This window comes from Coloeus monedula, assembly GCF_965178545.1.
Source record: "Coloeus monedula genome assembly, chromosome: 12".
Lineage (NCBI taxonomy): Eukaryota > Metazoa > Chordata > Aves > Passeriformes > Corvidae > Coloeus > Coloeus monedula.
The window spans coordinates 19,679,348-19,699,036 of record NC_138792.1 but is presented as its reverse complement, the minus strand read 5'-3'; the positions used below and the strand labels follow the sequence as shown (position 1 = coordinate 19,699,036).

Below are 19,689 nucleotides of genomic sequence, written 5' to 3'. Positions count from 1 at the left end.
TGCCAGAGCCCCCGAGGCTGAGCCAGGACATCGCCCTGCCCAGGCTCAGATCCTGCTGGTGCTCACAGACAGCTTGGGGAAGGCGCAGTGGTGCAGGTGTACCCCAAGATCAGGGTTTCAGTGGCTTCAGGGCCAGGAGGTCTCAGGAGCCACCCAAGGGACCCGTGTGTGCCTCAGCTGTGCTGGCCAGTGATCACCGGAAGCTGAACGAGGCAGGGGTGATGGGGGAGCAGAAATCTGGTAGGAAGGGGCCTGATGGGTGAATGGATATTAAGCCCCATTCCTGCCTGGCTAATAAATCAATGGCAGTGAAACCCATCCCTGAGCCACGCCAGGATTTGAGGCGGTGGCCAGGAGTTTTTCCACACTCTTGCGCTGTACTGTGGGCTGACAGTGAGGACATCCATGACACGACCCTGGCTAGGGAGCCTTGGCCTGGAGCTGGTGGCAGCAGGGACACGCTGCCCCTGTGCCAGGCACGGGCCGCGGGGCTGGGGAAGGCCACCATGGCCCGGTGGTCACCAGAGGGCAGCAGGACCGCGCCGTCCCTCGCAGCCTTTTGCAGATTAGTTTTCACCTCCCCGTGGTTTCCAGCGCCCCCGGAGCTCTGGGGAGCACCGCCAGTGTGCTCTGTCCTGCAGACAGGACCGGGCTCGCAGGCAGCCCTGGGAGGTGAGCTGTGAGCTGCCAGCCTCAGCCGCCACCACCAGCCACCAGCTCAGGCTGTGGTGCCTCACCTGCCCCTGCTGTGGGGTTTCTGCCTGCTCAGTGATGGGCAAGAAGACACTTTCATTCAAAAAGGACCATTTTTTATTTATTTTTTTTTAAAAAGACAATTTACCAGTCCTGGAAATGTAACTGTTCTGCTCAAAAGAGGTGTTCCCAAGTGCAGCTCTGGGCTTTGGAGTTATACTTTGTTTGGATAAAGCTCGAATTTAGCATTTTTGTCCCCCAGTCTTTTTGTCCCCTGAATCTTTTAAGGCAAATACTCTGCATGCTGAATTGTACCCCAGGGCAAATGAATGGGGCAGGTGACAGTGGAAGGAAGGACTTTCCCAGTAAAATCAGGAAGTAACTCATACAGTGCAGCTGTTGACAGCTGGGACTGTGAACCTGATTGCCGACCTTTGGCTTTCCTGGCAAGGAAACTAGGTGACATGGCTGCAGGAGCTGGAAGTCAGGCCCGAGGCTGCTGAATCTCCACATTGCAGGTACTCAATGGAAGGGCAGTGACGGGTGGGACGGGACACGCTGTGCCCAGCACGGAGGTTCCTCAGCAGAGATGGGGAGAGAATCACCGAGGGCAGGTGTGACAGCCCAGCGCAGGGGGCAGCTGCTGGGACAGACACAAGGGTCGCTGCATTGCTCTGCTGTCACCTTGTCAGGGGCAATGCCTGCGCTGGGGGGTTCAGGGTCTCTGAGAGACAGGAGTGAAGGTTTGCTCTATTTATTCTGAATCCTAGTCGGATTCGTTGCATAAGTGCACTTGCTGATGCAGGAAGGACGGGTTTGGTGTTTCTGCCCCAGTTACCTTCCCTGAACTTTGTCCCCTCTGCCCACGTTTCAGGGAAGGGAACAGGGCAGGTTTTCTGGGGTGCCACGGCTTCCCCATGCCTGGTACCTTGGCACATCTACACTCTGAGCTCTCTGTGTCTGAGGAGCTGCTGTTTGTGCTGCTGATGGAGGCAAGGGAGCATCATCAGAGCCTTGGGGAGGCACATGGGCAGGCAGGGTCCTGCCACCTGGGAACTCTGTTCTTCCCTGCTGTGCCTGGGAGGGAGGAGATGGAGTGATTCCTGGCCTCAGCCAAACTTCCCCTGCCTGTGTAGTAGGCTCAGCCCCAGCTCCTCCCAGGAGCCTGAAGCACACCTCAGACAGCACCTGAAATCCATCCCAATGAGCCCCCTCCAAACCCTGCTCTTCCCCCAGTTCTGCACTGCCAGCAGTGAAAAGGGCACCATGTGAAGCACAACCTCCCCTGAAAGTATAGAGGGAGTTTGGCATTTTAAGAGAGAAATGAAGAATACAAACCCAGCTGGTCGAGCTGTAACTGTGGGTTCGCATGCTCTGCTGAGGAGGGCATGGACGTTCCCGGAGTAAGGACAACACCACCCCTCTCTAATCAAATGGAATAGAAGGGAAAATGAGGAAAAGCAAAATAAATGTAGTCTCCTGTGTGGTTCTTGCTAATGAGTTATGATTTTGCATTGCCAGCTTTGCCAGTGGCAGCGAGGGTTCCATCCATGGGCAATGGAGCCAAGGAGCACTGAGAACCAAGCAAAGCCACCATCTCCAGGCCAGCAGGATGAGCTGCTGACCCCGTGCTCTTCCTCGTCAGCTGAAGATGAAGATGGTGTCCCTGGCTTCCTCTGTCCGAAGAGCAGTGAGTGCAGTCCTGAGGATGAGCCTGGTTATGAGCTGATCCATGACAAATCCTTGCTGTCCCTGTGGGGATCTTTTCCCAGGAGAACCAGGAGGCACCGCTCAAGATTTATCAGCCTCCCACAGGAACCTGCAGGGCACAGTGGGGATGCTACAGGCCACAATAAAATTTTCAGCAGCAGTGAAGTGTTGGCCTTTGGTGAACATTCCCAAACAAAGCCCGGGCATGTGCTCAGGCACAATGAAACAGATCTGGTGGGGCTGCTTGGGGCAGACCTGGGGAGAGCCCACAATGCTCTGGACTGGGAGGAAGATGAGGTTAATGCCTTCTCTGTGTCTCCTGGGGAAGTGAAGACATGTCCTGGACAGCTGGTAGGTGTTTCACATGGTGTCTGTGGGTGCCTGTTCCCTGTGCCCCATTTCCTGCTCCCTCGAGGTGCCCAGGTGGTCCTGAGGTTGGGATGCTCTGGCAGACACGGATGCTTTTTCTTCTCTTTTACTCTAAACTCCTGCCTCAGGCTGGTGATGTGCAGTTCAAATCCAGTGTGTTAAGTTGCCTTTGTATCCTTTAGCAGTTGATCTTACTACCCTGATGGATTTCTACCCAAATAGGAACTGGATTTCTGTTCATCCTGGTGGCCAAGCGGAGCAGGGAGTGTGTTGGGGCTGAGGACAGAATGTATCCCCGCAGGCCCTGCAGGAAGGACAAGTCACCCTGGCCAGGGGAATTGGCACTGGCTGTTTTCCTCTGTTTGGTCTGGGCATTGTGGGCTTTTCTCTCACCTCCTCGTGTGCCTGTGGACCTGCATGCTCCTGGCTGGGCTCCCTCACTGCAGTGTCTGTGCTCCTTGTGCAACCTGTTTGTCTGTCAGGTCCCAATGACATCTCTGTCCCCCCTTTGAGTCCCTGTGCTTACAAGAAACTCGTGTGAACACAGTGGTCCTCGAGACCCTGGTCCTGGTTATTTTGGTTGCAGAGAGCTCCAGGCTCCAGAGCCCCTGGAGCAGAGGAGCTGTGGGGCCATTGTAGCAGCCCTGTCCCCATGGCTGTTCTCCTGGTGCTTCCCCATCCCTTCCCCTGTTCTCATGCTTCCCACAGCTGCTGCTGCTGCAAGGCAGGAGCCTGATAAGGTCATCGATATCTACGGGAGAAAGGCAGAGGGTGAATTTCAGAGCTCAGCAAGAACTGCTGGATTTCACTGGGACTGTGCTTTCTGGTTCTTTTCAAGCCTTTTTCTGGTGTTTTGTGTCACTGTCTCAGGATCATAAACAGAACATGCAATTATTTATCTTGGGCACTCATTTAAAACCTTCCTCTCCCCAAAACTCACGCCTCCCTTAGCAAAACCCACGGGGCTGAGGTCTGGGCTGGAGCTGCTGCCTCTTCTTTCTCAGGGCTTTGGAATTCCTCCCAGCAGCAGGAACAGAAGCCTGAGACAGCCCAGCACAGGGTGTGGGGACAGCCCGGTCTGCACCGTGCCTACCGCCAGGATCTGTCCCCAGAAAACCTCTTCTACCTCTTGATTCCCTTTGGAGTGGAGAAGCACGTGGCTGCAGCTCAGCCCTGTGGCACAGTGCTGGGAGCAGGATCCCTCTCCAGGACAAGCCTGGCAGCCCCCGCGGCCGCGGGGGGGCGAAAAGAATTCGCTGTCACATAAAGAGGCTTTGTGTGTGTGAGGGCTGGCATAAAGGGTTTTCTGAAGCTGCCTCAGAGCCTTTCCTGGCGTCCCCAAAGAAGGCTGGCAGTGGCGCGTGGCTCCCGTCCAGCCTGGAAATACCCTGGGGTGAGGTGTCCAGGGGCACGGGATGGGCACGGGATGGACACTTGGTGTCCCTGAGCATGGAACGTCTCTCCTTGTCCATGCCAGAAGGAAAGGGCATCTTTGGGCAGTGGTTTTGACTGAACAGGTGCCAAGGGAAGATGTGCCCAACGCTGGTTTGCTGCAAATCCTGCTCTGATGCTCCTGACAGGGGAGAGCACCGTGTTCCTGGCAGCCCCACTGCTGCTGCCTGCCCATGCCCTGAGCCCCCTCAGCTTGCTCTCAGGGTGCCCACAAAACCAGCCTGGCTCTGGTGGGGTTTGACAGCAACCCCAGGCTCTGAGGGCAACTGGGAAGGGTCTCGTGGGCACTTGTCTCTGCACCGTGGTGGAGCCAGACAGTGGGTCATGGTGGCAATCCTCTGGAAACCCCGGAGTGCTGGAGTGTGACAAACTGGGCACTGGTGGGCTTGCAGAAACCCTTTGGTCCTGCCACCTCCATGCTCCCACCTGCTCAGGGCTGCATGCTTAGAGCTATCAGGGGGTTTGATTGTTGGCACCCAGGAGCTGTCGAGTCCCCCATCCTGTGTCCCAGTCCTGATCTCATGTCCCCAGTTCTGCTGAGAAGCTGCACTGGACAGGATTTGCCTCTGGATTTGGGTGTGGGAAACTTGGTACGTGAATGGCCCATCCCTCCACGAGTGAGAGGAGGCTGCTGTGGATTCATGCCAGAGATTCAGTTTGCAGACACCTGCCCTCGCAGGGAGCCAGCACTGCACCTGACAAGATTCCTCTGTCCTGGGAGTTAATCCCAACCCTTGTCCAGAATTAGAGCTGGGATCCTCCCTAGACAGCAGCTGTCACCAGAACTATGTGCAAAAATACCCAAGGAGCTCAGATGCAGTTTATTACATGGCATTTCGTTGTGCCAGAGGAGGAGGTGCCCCCGTTGCCTGTGGTTGTTTTTTAGCTGCTGAGTGTGCTGTCAGTGGCAGGTACCAGGGGGATGTGTGAGTGTGAGAGTGTGTGAGTGTGAGTACACACGTGTGCTGCCAGCCCCGTGCCAGCCTCGGGTGTTTCACCATGGGAGCCTCCCTGCTCCAGCTAATAATAAGAGCTGCTGCAATTCCTTGGGCTGCTCTGGTGCCTGCCTTGGGGGCAGGGGATTAATGTCCCAGGATTAATGTCCCAGCCAGGCTCCAGCAGCTCAGTGCTATTCCCAGGGGAAGGAAAAACTGCCTGGTGAGCATTCTGCTTATGTCCTCTTTTGTACTTAAAAATGCAGCCTGATTTATGTTTGTTGTTCTCACAAAGGCATCTGGAAGAGAACTAGAGTGCAGTAGCAGCAGGTTTTTGCTAGAGTTCTGTCCTGCATGGGAGTCTCTGTAGACGCCCCCAGACAGTAACTCTTGGGTGCTTGAATACAAATGGATTTAAAATTGAGTGGGGATATGGCTCTCAAAAAACCTCCGTTTCCTTCTGTATCACTTGGGTCTATTTGTAATTTGCGTACGTTGTCTATAGTATCTCAAAGATGTCACCATATCAGTTATGCTCTTTTAAGTGCATTTAAATAGTCCTATGCTGAGCACAGCCCCAGGCCCCTATTGAACTCCCCAACCTTTCTGGCTCCGGGAATGGGGGCAGGAGCACCCCCCCGCTGGTGCAGCGGAAATTCACCAAAACTATCATGGGCTGGTTTTTTTTCAGTGAAATTGGGAGGTTTTGCCAGTCTGTGAGGATTAGTCAGCTGCAAAGTTTGTTTGGCTTTTGTGTGTGTGCTAAATCAGTCAGTGTTTGTGAATTCTCTCACTGGTGTTTGCAAACTGGGGCATCCTGTGTGGGGAAATGCACAAACCCGTCTGTGCCAGGAACCCTTCTGGGGACAGGGAGTGCAGGGGGCTTACCGCAGCCCTGGCTGAGGCCATGAGCCTTTGGGTTGTCTCTGGGAGTCCAGTGCACATCTGGGCTAAGCAAAAGTGTCACTGGTGTTGGAGGGTGAAGCTTCAGCAAGACACAGGGGCCACCAGTGCTGGGAGAGGGGACGTACTGAAGGGTATGCCATGGGACTGGCCTGTGGGATGGGGGACTGATGCCTTTGGCCCCAGAAGGCTCTCTGGGGTACTGCTCTGCTCACCCAAGCACTTCCTTCTGCCACAGGAGCTGCTCATGGGGATTAAGTAATTGCCTAATTGTTCATCCCAGAGAGAAGCTTTGCTTCAGTGCTGGGGCTCCGGTGCAGCCTGTGGCTTGCGTGGCATCCCGACAGCCCCATGTGTCCTCCACCCTTGCAGGCAGCCTCCATGCCCAGCACATCCCACCTGTGAGCCATTGGAGACTGGAGCACATCGGGATTATTTTAAATGAGGAGCTTTTTAATGGAGAAGCAGTGGTGGCAAGTGGGCATGGGGCTCACTGGTGGCATGGGGCAACTGTGGGGCTGCGGGGAGCTGGGGAATGTCTTCTGCTGCCCTTGGACATTCACATCTCTCAGCTGGTTTCTTGTGGTCTGGCCGTGGTGGTGCTTCTTTGGTGGCAGCAGAGACATTTGGCCTCTTGGGCTGGAGCTGAGCACCTAGGTCTGAGCAGGGGTGGCCCCGCAGTGGAGCCCCAGTCCTGGGGAGCTGTGGGATTCCATGGGTTCTGTGTGCTGGCCCTTCCTGGGCACATCCTCGCAGCCCCTCGCTCGGGGGCACACGGGGGGGGTTCAGCCCTGTCCTTGCCGTCTCTACCTCCCCACTGCTGCTCCCGGGGACTGCAGGTTCCGCGTGTTCTCCCCCCCGTCCCTCTCTCACCGCCCTCGCGGTGTCACAGCCCCAGCACCGCCAGCACCCGCCCCGTGTCCGGCGTCGGGAGAAGAAAAGGGTCCCTGTTCCCGCTATGCTAATGGGGAAACGCCAGCTCGGCAGGAGCTGCGCCCTTCCCAGCCTCGGGAAATGCCTGTGCACAGCAGCAAGTGGAAAATCCCCGTGTGCCGCCGGCTCGGGGCTCTGCTGGCCGAGGGGAGCCCCCCGCTCACACCCCTGCGCGCACCCCGCGGCTCCGGGCCGGGAGCGCGGCCAGAGGGGGCTGCTGCGGCTGCGGGGACACAGCCTGGCCGCCACCAGCCTGAGCTGGCACTGATCCTGTGCAACAGCCGCCACAGCAATAGCTCATCAGTGCACAGAAATAGCTCCGGCCGTGGGGACATGGGATCCTCCAAGGAATGATCTGTAGTGGGAAGAGGTTGTACCTGTCCCCCAAAATACCGGCCCTGTCTCATGAGTTTCAGAGAACATGGGATGTGTGTGGCAGTGCTGGGGCTGGTTGGTGACATCCTGGTGTCCATCTCAGCTCCAGGCACTCTGGGCAGCAGTGGGAAGCTCTTAGCAAATGTATACAGGGTGAAGTTTTCCTTAGAATCAGCCTCTTAAAATTAACTCAAGTTTAAAATGGGTTTTCACATGGGTCTGAGGAGAATAGTGATACACACACACACACGTATTTATATATAGAATGAATGGACATTGCTTTTGCTTTTCCTGTAGCTTGTCTGTGGAATGGGTACCTTAGGATTTTTGGGAAGAGCCAAATGCAGCAGTGGGGTCTGTGTCCCTGCGCCACTCAGCAGAAATACCCATTTGGTGTGCACGGCTCCTGCCACTTCCCCACGGATCCAGTCCCCAGGAGCTATTCCTGCCGAGGATAGTGTCCTGGCACGCTGAGGAAGGATCCAAGATGCAGCATTACTGGAATGCTTTTGGGATGACCGGGTAGGAAGAAGCTACACAAGTATGCAGAAACCGCTGTGGTTTGTCTCCCAGGCCTGGGAAGGCGACATCCTGCTTCTATTTGTGCTAGCTTGGCTCTTTTGGCTTTTGGAGAAAGTGGGAGAAGGACCTGATGCCACTGGAGCGAGCAGGGGCAATTCTCTGGGTCCTGGCAGGGTTATGGCTGAAGCAGCAGGGCTGCTCCCCTATCTGCAAGGGCTTGCCTGGTTTGGGGCAGGACAGAGCCACCTCCCCCAGCCTGTCCTGAGGGCCTGGTGTATGGATGGCCAGACGGACGGATGGACAGACGGACTCACAGATGGATGGTTGGTTGGTCGGATGTCTTTCTGCCCTCCAGTGTGCTGCCTGTGCCAGCTGAAGCAGGCAGGTGCCTGTCCTGCTTCAGAACAACACATGGTGCTGGAGTGAGCCCCTGACGGGAAGAGGAGTCCAGTGCCACCAAACCTGGCAGTGCCACCCCCTCTGAAGGGACAGTCCCTCCCGTGAGAGCTGCCTTCAGCCCCAGCCCAGGCCCAGATGCCCCAGAGCCTGTAGAAGCATTGAAGAGTCTCCTTGCACTGCCCAGAATGACAATGGCAGAGCCTTTTGCAGGACCCTGCACTGGCAGTGCCCTTCTGTGTCCTGGCCACGGTGTTGGTCACCTGGCAGCCTCAGCCCTCTGACGGCAGTGCCCAGTGAGCTGAATGGGGGATGTCTGGCAGTGGGCAGTACCCCAGATGCCATCAACCCTGCAGGGGACTATTTGCAAGTCCTTGGGGTAAAAAGTGTAGCCCTTGAGGCAGCAGTGGGTGAGTTACAGAGGGTGGGTGGCTGTCGGGCAGCAGCATTGGGCTTTAAATCCTTCGGGGAAAATCCTTGCTAGGAGAGGTGACCCTGGTGTGCCCATAGAGGTGAGACTGCCTTCCCAGCCCCGGGTTTTTAAAGGAGGAGAAAAGGGATGTACAAAGCTTGTGCTGTGCCTTGGTGTCCCCAGCCCTGCTGCACTGGCAGGGGACAGGGTGAGGAGCTGCAGCTGGTGCCAAGGCTGGGAGCAGTGCCAAAGCCCGCTGAGGAATGAGCGAGGGGGAGATGGAAGGAGGCAGCTGGAGCCGGCGCCGGGACTGATGCTGCCTGTGAGCTGCTGCTGGGGCCATGGCGGGGCTGTGCTGGGCCATGGCGGGGCTGTGCTGGTGCCGCCAGGGCAGTGCTGCCAGTCCAGGGCTCTGGGTGCTGGTCAGGTCTGCTGGATGCTGCAGTGTTGGCGGTGCCTCATGCCATCCTCTCCAGGCAGGTGCATCTGCTCCAGCTCCACTGTGCCATGGCCTTCCGTGGTTTTGTCCTTGCCTTATCCCCCTTATCCTTATGCTTTGGGGCCCCAGCACCCCGTCCAGGCCCGCCCTGCCTGACACGTGGCACTGGACACAGCTGCCACAGGCACCACCTGCTGGGGGTTGGGTACAGACGTGTCACATCCCAAACAGAACCATTGTGCTCTGGCTCATGTTCCCGCAAGCAGGTCCTGTCAGAGTGGAGCTGGCACCAGCCCGAGATGGGCAGTGCACAGGAGTGATGCCACTGGATAGCCTGATGCCAGTCCAGGGTGGGTGACAGCCACTGAGGATCCTGTGGGAGCAGGGCTGAGCCCAGGCATCGCTGTGGATCTGCTTGCCCTTGCTCCTTCCGAACTGCTGACACAAATCACCAGTTTGTGGGGTGTCCTTATGTGCCTGCAAGAAGAATCCTGGCCCAGGGGGCTGTGAGTGGGGGGCTGGCACAAATGTTTGTGAAGTGACCTTTTATTGTGGCGCTTGTGAACGAATGACGTTTGCAGAAGGCAGATAAGGAGCTGTGAACAGCTGGAGTGAATGGCTCAGCCGTGTTTGATGGCTGGGGGGGATTCCCCTGTGTTGTTCTCCCCGCTGGGGTCCCACCAGCAGGCTGGCCCTGGTTGCCCCTGCTCTGTGATGAGGGTGCTTGTGGTGAGCCTGGGTGCCCATGGTAAGCCTGGGTGCCCCTGTGTCCGTGGTGAGGCCAGCAGCACCTGAGCACCAAGGGATGGCATCGTGGCTGGGTACACCTTGTGCCTCGCAGAGGAGAGCACCGGGAGCTGCCAGTCAGCTTGTGCAGAACCGGAGTGAGAATCTGAACCGTCCAGGGTTTGGGTTTCTAACGCCCTATGTGTGCCTTTGACAGCCAAACTCCCCCTTCTCCCGCTCTGGAGTGTCGGCCGCCCCTCGCCCCTTCCCACTGCCTGGGAATGGGAGCAGCTCGGTGCGTTCCAGGCAGGAAGGAAAGCCTGGAGCTGTTTAAAACTCGCAATCTTCAGGGAATTTCAATCGCGTCCAAGCCCGTTCCCAACCAACTGAATAGCGGTGCAGGGTTTGAATGCTGGCCCGCCTCCGCGGCTGCCTGCTGCTCCTCCCTCCGCCCTCCGCTCTGCCGGCACCGGGGCTCTGCCGTCACCGGGCTCTGCCGGCACCGGGGCTCTGCCGTCACCGGGGCTCTGCCGTCACCGGGGCTCTGCCGGCACCGGGCTCTGCCGGCACCGGGCTCTGCCCGGCTCCGCTGCCGCAGCGCTGCCATGGGGGTGCCGGGGGGGACTCTCCCCGCGGCCGGGGGCAGCGCCGCGCTCTAGGGGGGTCTGCCGGGCCCCCGCCGCACATCATGCCATTGCTGGATTTCTTCTGGGCTTGCTTCAAGAGAGCCAAGGTAAGGGAGCACTGTGCCACGGTGTCCGTCCCTGACACCCTCCGGTTTCAGGAGAAGCCTCTGGAAGGAGCGCTGGGGAAGCGTCCCCGGCGGGGCTCGGCTCGCTCACGGTGTCGACGTCTGCTCTGGGGGTGTCGTGCCCGTGCCCGACGGGCATGTGAGAGCTTTTAATTTTGGCTGGGCCATGTGTGGGTGCGCTGGTCCCTGTACCCTAAGCTCGCCCGCTGCCCTTTACTGGGTCACCGTGTCCCGGCACGGGCAGCCCTGGGCGGGCAGGCTGCTGTGCCCGGCGAGCGCGGCGCTGGGCTCTGTGTGTGTGTGCACCCTCAGCCCCCCGAGGTGGTCAGCACATGCCAAAAGGGTCCTGCCGTGCCTGCTTGCGTGGTGTGGCCAGGCTGGGACATCCTTCCAAACCCAGAGGCTCAGGTCACCCCTGGGGTGGCTGTGGGACCACAGCCGACCTGGAGGGTCAGGGCAGCTGTGAGCAGGATGACAAAGGAGCAGCAAGGCCAAGGGCCCCCAGTTTTTCATTTCCTGCAGCAGCAGTTCTCATGGCGTGGCATCTGAGATTTTTCATTAGGGTTTAATTCTTCATCTGTCACCTTAATAAGCAGTGACTCTCCCTGCCTGCTCCTGATCAGTGTTGGTTTATTGTGTCCCAGACTATGCAGTGTGGTGGGAGGTGAGCTGAGGAGATTGTGAGGGTATGGTTAGTGTGGATTTTGGGAGTTTCAGATTGGGAAAAGTGGTAAAATCCCTTTACAGGCAGTGCTGTACACCGGGCTGTGCTGGGTGAGTGGATCTGCTGCAGTGAAATAGATGTGGAATGCATGCTGTCCCCCGGGCTTTCAGTGCAATGCTTAAAATAGTTGAGTCTAAAAATGACATTTGTGAAATTCATTGGTAATATTAGTGGCTGTCTTGTCCCTGCTGTCTCGTCCCCGCTGTCTCTGGAGAACTTAGCTGTCCTCATTAACCCTGCTCGTCCCTGCGTGCTGCATGTTGGCATCGCCATTGTACTGGTGGTGGCACGGAGATGGACACTAGGTCCTGCATTGCCATTGCATTGCAGAGCTGCAGCTTGGGATGGCTCCAGCCTGGCCAGCATGGGGCTCTGGTGCCCCCGGGTTTCAGCCTCCTTGGAAGCACCTGGCAGACCACTGGTTTCAGCTCATCTCTTTGGCCCAAAATGGGGTCCGGTGGCCCAGCTGGCCAGGGCACCACCCTCCTGGCTGCCTTCAGTGGACACCAGTGGCCTCCTGTACAGCTGATTCTTCTGCTTCAGCCTGGCCTCGCTCTCCTCCCCATGCCAGTGTTGCTCAGCTGCTCACCACGAACAGGCGAGGAATTCTCACCTTCCTCGCTGAGGAATTTCTTGAAGAGGGAGAAACATGCTGGGCTCTGTCTGTGGGATTAAAGCTTTCCAGATTAAATGAGGTGCATCTGTGGCTGGTGGAAGATTTTGTGGGAAAAGGAAGGTGTGGGAACAGATTGGGCAATGCCAGAGGATCCAGAGGAGCCGGGTGACCTCCCCTGTGGACATGGGCATGCTCTGAGGTGGCAGTGATGACTGCAGCCCTGGTGGTGGCACCCCTCGAGCAGGCGGTGCTGCGGGAAGCACAGCAGCAGGGACATGGTTAAGCTTGTCTTCCCTGGGTCAGCCTCAGCCCTGCTGCCCCGGCAGGAAGAGGGGTCCCGGGGGTCCGTGGGAAAGTCCGGCTCAGCAGCGCGGCGCATTCCTGCAGTGATCCTGCCGGCACCTCGGCCCCTTCGTGGGGCCGCGGCACTGGAGGGGCTCATCAGCACCCAGAGAGAGACTGGGGAGCATCCTGGGCTCTGTGCTCACCTCAGGACTGGCAATGGGGACCTTCTGCTGCTCCTCCACCTCTGCAAATTGCTGCTGTGTCCCAAGTGCTGCCGAGGCTCCGCTGCTGTGAATCCCATTTCTCGTGGCTTCCCTTGGCAGCCGGGGTGGAGGGTGCGTGCTGGGCACACTATGTTTGCCCAGTGCTCAGGGCCCTTGGGACTGGTGATGGTGTTTTCAAACCAGTGGGGCTGATGCCCCTGGGAGAAGCCTTTGCCAGGGCCCTGCTTGTCCTGTGGCTGGAGCAGCATTGCTGGTCCCAGCTCCAGACCAGCACTGCTGGTCTCAGGTCACCTCTGGACAGAGGGAAGGCTGCAGCGGGGACCAAGCCCAGATGTGAGGGATAGCATTCCACAAATGTGAGAATCAAAATGATTTTAAAAATTATTTCTTTTCTTTTTTCTTTGTTTCTTTTCACAGAAATTCACGTTGCTAGAAGATAAAAAAGATGCAGGTAAGCTGCAGCAATAATTTTTTGGGCCAAAGTGCCCTTGCTGTGGGGTGGGCAGGGGTAATGGGAAGAGGAATGTCCCCTTGCTGGTTTCTTCTGCCAGCAGTGTGATTTTCCCCCAGAACTGTTATTTTCAAGGGGATATATTTGCAAAGGGGCCTTGGTTCATTTGCAGTTTGTATTGTCTTTGTGGTGAACAGCTTTGTGCTCAGCAGATAATCTCATGGGGAGCTCGAGAGCCTTGGCACTGCAGTGCCATGGGCAGGAAGGTCACCCCTGGCTCGGAGCCCCTCGGCTTTGTGTGACTGGAGTGTCTCACCTGTGACTGTGGGAGGGAGGGACTCAGTGCAGCTCCAGGCTGATCCATGGGGATTGTGCACAGCTGCTGCTGCCCTGATCAAACCTCTGCCAAGGTGGGGGCAGAGGCTGGGGGTTGGGGCTGCTCTGCTGTGAGGGGTTCATGGGTGCTGGGGAGGCTGGTGGTAGTCTGTGGGAGCAGGAGGAGGAGGGGGAGGGTGTGTGTGCCAGCAGGGCCAGGAACCAGGGATGGGGACAGGGCTGTTGCAGGGGGGTAGAGGTCCCACCTTCATCATCCTACTGGTCAGTGCCCTGGGGGTCTTTGTGCATGACACCCCCAGAGTCAAACCTGTCCTGTCCTACACAGGGTGGCCCATGGCCATTGGCTCTGGTGGCCCTGGAAGTAGAGGGACCTGGGGCTGGGGTGGCTCCACTGCTTTGGGCACAGGGCTTAGGACAGGCCCCGTGGGTGGTGGCTCCAGTGTCGGAGGTGGGGGGAGTGGGGCTGTCCGCACTGCTGGCTGGAGCCCTGGCGCCATGAAAAGGGAAACCCTCTGTGCAGGGAGCCCATGGGATGTGCCTGGGCATCTCCAGGCAGTTCCCTGCCTGAAGGGTGATGCACTGAGGGCCTCTTGTTTTCCTGCACGTAAGGGTGAGGTGAGCTCTGAGTCTGGCCGGCGAGAGCCCAGAGCACAGGAGAGCTCTGAGTAACAAAAGGTGCTTTGTGAGAGAGCCCCAGAGGTATCTTGGGTGGTCTCTGGCCCTTGAACAGGAGAGATTAAGAACATAAATGTCAAGAGCTTGTTAAAAAGAGTTAAAGAGCCCTGTGGAAAGGAAGGGGCATGGAAGACTCCTATGGATCACACTGTGACTGGGATTTTGGGGCAAAGAATGTTTATAGGTGCTCTCCCCTTGGTCATAACTGCCTATAGAATCCAGGTCTCTCCTGGTGAGGGCTCAATGACACTCACATGACCCCAGCTGACACTTCCCTGTCACATGTCCCTGGCCCAGCTCTGGTCGCTGGAGGGATGCTGGGTGGCCAGGGGCTCTGGGGGCAGGAGGAGCAGGAGCCTCATGTCCTGAGAAGCTGCACAGTTTCTCACTGTGGGATTTGTCACCTGTGACTCGATGTGATGATGGGGCCGTAGTGGCTCCTGGTGTCACTGTGACCTGCAGCAGCAGGGTGCCTGGGGTAGGCTGGAGTTCTGCCTTTCCCGTGGATTACACTGGACAGGGAGCAAGCCTGCCGGGGGGTTGTGCCTTCCACTGGGAAGGGGCCAGGGCAGGTGCCTGCTGCCCTCTTCACTCATTGTCCCCAGACGGTGCTCAGACAGTGGGAGCATTCAGGCCATGGGCTTGGGGGACACCATTCCCTTCCCTTATGATGATTTTCAGTCTCTTTGGATGGGTGGCATGAGGACTTTGGCTCCTGACGCAGTGGCATGAGGCAGGATGGAGTTGGTTCTGGTTTATCCCAGTAGCTCTTGGCAAAGTGTCTCTTCCACCAATTCCCAGAACTTGCCTCTGATTTTCCCCCTCCAGCACTGCTGCTCTCCCAGCACACCTGGCAAACTCCCTGAGCTGCTTTCCAGGCATGGGCAGACCCATTCCCAGCCCCCTGTTTGGAACCATGGTTGTGCTGGCACATTCCCTTCCCCGAACACTGGCTGGATGAGGTCACTGTGGCTTCCCGCTGGCATTAAAGTACCTCGGTATGCCATGGCAGCTCCTGCAGCAGTGATGGTGGAAAACAACTTGGATTTCATCTGCCTTCTTGGAGGTGATGTTTCAGCTGTGGGAGCACCTGTGCCCCCACTCTCATTCCCACTGCCCTGCAGCAAGACCTGCCCTGGCCCACCCTGAAGTACCCTCGGGCAGCATCTTTGTCTGGGTGGGACACAGAGCCCCTGCACAGCCCCAAACCTAACCACTGGGACAGTCCCAGCTGGGTCAGGTTTGCATGGATTTCCTAACCCTCTGCTTCCTCTCCAGCATTCACTTCCCGTGTATTGTTCTGGACTGAGCAGAAAGGAAAAGCTTGAAGAAAGGAAAGGCTCACAGCCTGGCCATGCACCTGAAAACTGCATCCTCAGAATAAATTCCTACCAACAGCAGCACCAGGCCCCTCCAGAAGGGATTGGGAGGTGCTCTGCCCATGTCATGGAGCAGTGGGTCCTCTTGCTGCTAAAGGACAGGGACAGACTTGGTGGCTCCTGCCAGCACAGCCACACAGTGGTGACATTGCAGCGTTTCAGGGTGGGCTGCTGTGGCTGGATGTGGTGAACTAAAAGGGCAAAGCAGCACGAGGGACTCGGCTGAACTTTTGCCCCTGCATGAAATAATAAGGTTGTATTTACCCAGCATCTGGATTACTGAAAATAACCTGCTAAATTTAGTTGTTGTTGATGTGTTGTCACAGCTGAGCTGTTCTTCTCTCCTCGCACAAAATTCTCCTGCACTGACTTGGTGGATTTGTGGCCTGAGCATGAGGACCCCGTTCCTCACCTGACCTGAGCCCATGCGTGTGGCTCCCTGGGTTTTGGGGGAGAAACAGAGACTGGGATCTGGTTTTGTCATTGTCTGAATACGTTGGAAGGGAGAGGGGCCAGGGGCTGGTAGGGGCTGTACTGGGATCTGTGGGTGTGCAGGGACCAGTGCTGCTGCCCTCGGCACCGGGGCCCTGCTCTGGCATCAAAGCCAGGGAGATCAGAGGGGACCCATGGAGTTAGTGGGATGCCAGATGTGGCAGCAGGGACCCATTCTGGGCACTTCTGGAACTCGTTGAGGAACTGCTGCTCTTACATGGTGGAAAAGGCAGTCATGGGGTTGGGTGTGGGTCGGAGAGGTGGGAAGCAGAAAAGCTGAACCGAATGTGATTATTTGTGCTTTTGGTGGGACATGTGATGAGGGGATTCTGTGCTGCTCCTTCCTCTTCCTCTTCCCTGCCCTCCCGGGTTCAAGCTTGGCTGGTGAATCACCAGTTCTCGTCCTTGTGCCCCTCTGCCTGTAAAATTTGTGTAGCTCTGACCCCCTGATGACTGCTGCAATGACAGAGCCCCCTCCCCCAGCTCAGCTCCTTCCTTCTGGGCTTTAATTCCAGGGCTGGAAGTCTTCCCATTTCCTGTAGCTAACAAAATACAGATTCCCCCCTCTGGACAGCAGGATCTGCTCCCAGGTTGGGGGATTTTCTTTGAAGGCCAGAAGGGAAGAGCCTGGGTTAGAGAGAAGGTTTTTCTGTGTTGGTGAGCTGCAGAGCATGTGGGAAGTGCAGGGAATGAGCTGGGAAAAGGCCCCTTTAGCCACCTCGTCCCCTGAGTGTCGCCAAGTTTTTCCCATGGCAGCAAAGAGCAATTGAGACTGACTGGAAAGTAACTGCAGGCAGGAAAGTACATTTGTATCTGCATCCTCGGGTGGTTTGCATGAGACTGAAAGGATCAAGAGAGAAGTTCCGAGTGTGGTCATTTCCCTGAAATAATGATGAGAAAATACACTTAAAACTGGCAGAAAGGTTTGGCTGGGCAATGTTTTTTCTTTGGTCAGAACTCTGACATGCAAATTGCCTTAACATGCACAGGAAGGTAATGTTTTCTGTGCCTGAAATAGCCCTTCTGTTCTTCTGGGCAGAAGCTGGTGCAAAGGGAGCAGGCATGGGGCTGTGGGAGCCTCCTGGGGCTGTGTGATGCTCACAGGAGTTTGTTTTCAAAGCCTGAGAGGTCAGATGGGGAAAAAGCAGTGTGAGGTGTTGGCAGGCCAGTCTGATCACGTTAATTCCTTCTCCTCTTAATGAAGAGCCCCTGCGTCGTGCCCGGCGCGTCCGCAGGGCTTTGAACACCCGCCCGCCCCCGGGAGCGGAGGCGGGTGCGAGCGCGCCCAGGCGCGGGGTAGCACCGGAGCGGGGGTGACTCAGTTTTGGGAGGATGCAGGTGGAACACGTGGCTCAGCATCACCTTCACCTGGGCCCCTGGTGATGCCCGACCCCGGGGGAAGGGGCTGAGCGGGGTCCCAGGCACCGTGTCCCGGGGATGCTGCGGGACCCGGCGGGGGGAGCGGAGCCGCCGGGAAGGAGCGTGCCCCAGGGCGAGCGGCTTCCTCGGTCGGAGGCGCGGCCGGGGAGGATCCGCGGGGGGTGCGGGCAACGGGCGGAAGGGGAGCGGGAGCGGCCCCGGTCCCGTGCCGGCATCCCGGCGTGGGAGGAGCCGCCGCTCTCGCCCGTCCCGCCGGAGCGCAGCGATGGGTCGCCGGGCCGGGGTCGCGGTTCCGCGCCGGGGCCCCGGGCGCTCCCTGGGGCTGAGGCTCCGCCGCGCCGCGGCCGCGGCTCCGTGCGGGGGGGGACGGCGCGGGCGGGCAGGTGAGTGCGGGGCCCGGGGCTGCGGGGGCGAGCCCGGTGCGGGGGCTGCGAGCAGCCCGGTGCGGGGCAGCGCCGAGAGCGGGGACGTCGCGTTTGCTGCACAGCGAGGCGAGGGACAGGGGGCTGGCGCAGGGTGGGCTCCGTGCGTGTCAGTGCGGTGGATGCAAAGGGCAGAGCGCGGGCAAGGGAACGCGGCTGAGGGGCTCAGGCGCTGCATTCCTTCCAAATCGGAGCGATTTTGGTGGTGCTCTTGGCCGTGCCCGGCTGTTTGTCCTGTCTGAGTGATCCCGATCCCAAAGCCAAAGGGGGGACTGTCCTGAGCCGACTGGTAAAGCAGATCACCCGCCCGAGGGACCATAAGGTGAAAAGAACTTCCACTTTTCATCCAAAAAAGAGCATTATTTTGTATTTGATAGTGTTTTAATGATGCTTGTATCAGTCATCTTGTCAAGGCTGTGAAAATGCTTAAGGAGCTTTTGTTCGTTTGGAGCTCCAGTGCTAAACCTGGTTTGATGTGGCTTGTAAAGATGCCTGTGATAACAGGGTGTGGGTAATGATCTTGAAAGCCATTTATTTTGGGTTGTGTGAAGGAGGAACTGCTGCTGCCTGGTTTCTCCGTCGGCTGTGATGCTTAGCGAACAATTCTGCCTCATACCTGCCCCAAGACCCATGTTGGAGACTCATTCCTTCTGCTGATAAATGATCCCTTCAGGAATGGCCCCAAACATGCTGGGTGGACAGGGGTTATTCCTCAGGGATGAGAAGATAAGCTTAGTTTGTTGTAGGTGAGAGGGAAGTGGAGTTCTCTGAAGATCTCCTGCTGCCAGACCCCATGCCAGTGACGTTGCCCGGCTCAGTACTGGCACATGGAGCAAGTTGTAGCCAGGGGCTGTTGGCCCCACGGATCAGGGGACAGAGTCCCTGCAGGAGAAAGGAGGTTGTTTTGGGATCATCCACACGAGAGCAGGGAGCACACAGATCCTCTCCGGGGACTCCTGGCGGGTCTGTGGTTGCTCCCAGGAGCCAGCCCTGTCGGGAAGATTTTCAAGAGATTGCTCAGCATCCTGTGTCTTTTCACACGTGCTGGTAACCCCGTGCTTCCAAGGATGGACCAGAATGGAAACCCACGTTCTTAGAGTTGCAAAGTGCTGCCCTTATCTTTGGGACCACAGACTGCTTGGTTTGCCATGTGCCCCATGAGCAGCCCTGCAGCACCGAGTCCCTCGTGGCCCCAGTCACAGGCCTGAAGCCACTGCCTCTGCCTGCTGCAGCCAGGTCCACGTCTGGGCTGGGGACTGGGGTCCTCACCCTCCCCTTGGTGGGACTGGCTGGAGGCAGGACCAGCAGTAATAATCCTCCCACTCCCGATGGGTGAGAGGAGGCTCTGACTCGAGTGGGTGAGGCAGGAACAGTTGGATAATGGAACTGGTTGCTCATCACTTGCCAGCGTTTTGCCTTCCAGGAGCTGGGGGCTTTCTGCTCTGCTGTAGCAGTGGCCACATAATCAGGATTCCTCGGATAAATTCCTGCTGTTTCTCCTAGATCTGTGGCTGCTGTTTTAATTGCCTGGAGCTCTGAGCCAGACACAGGACCCTTGTTGCACAAACCCAGCTCTCATGAATGATGCTGTTGTGTGTGTGTCTCTGAGCTTCTCTTTTCCTCCCTCTCACCCTCCTCCTTTGGAAGCCAGGGAATTTGGTGCTGGTGAGATCCCGCCTGCTGTATTCGTGCAGCTGGCAACACGGCTCCAGCTGCCATTTTGGGTGTGCCAGGCGACCTCTTCCCCCTGATTCTCCTCTCATGAAGGATATTGAAGCCATCCTCATCCTCTTGGCTGGAGCTGGTTTGCTCACTTCTCTCTGGTGTGAGGCTCAGTGCTGAGGCCAGCACTGAAACATCCATGTGATCCTGGAAGCTCCAGGTGGATGGGGCAGAGGTGGTTTCTGGGCTCTCTGTGCTGCAGATTCACCATTTTCAGGGGTGTTGGGGATGACCTGTGGGCCTGGGGCTCCTTGTGGGATTTGCTGTGTACCCAGTGATTGGAAGGGCTGCAGTGGGGCAGTGGCAGCACCTGGGTGCTGCTTTTAGGGCTGGGGATTGGGAAAAGCCAACAAGTGTTCTGCACTAG

At 57.5% G+C, this 19,689-nt stretch overlaps 1 protein-coding gene across 1 annotated transcript in view; it reads left to right on the top strand.

The window, feature by feature from the left end:
* The first annotated feature begins 10,426 nt into the window (after positions 1 to 10,426).
* STARD8 (StAR related lipid transfer domain containing 8) overlaps positions 10,427 to 19,689 on the top strand; it is a 42,208-nt gene continuing 32,945 nt past the window's right edge. Inside the window, exons 1-2 of the mRNA XM_082289492.1 lie at positions 10,427 to 10,598; positions 12,883 to 12,916. Of these exons, the coding sequence (XP_082145618.1) occupies positions 10,554 to 10,598; positions 12,883 to 12,916 (79 nt within the window). The 5' untranslated portion in view covers positions 10,427 to 10,553. The remainder of the gene's footprint in view (positions 10,599 to 12,882; positions 12,917 to 19,689) is intronic.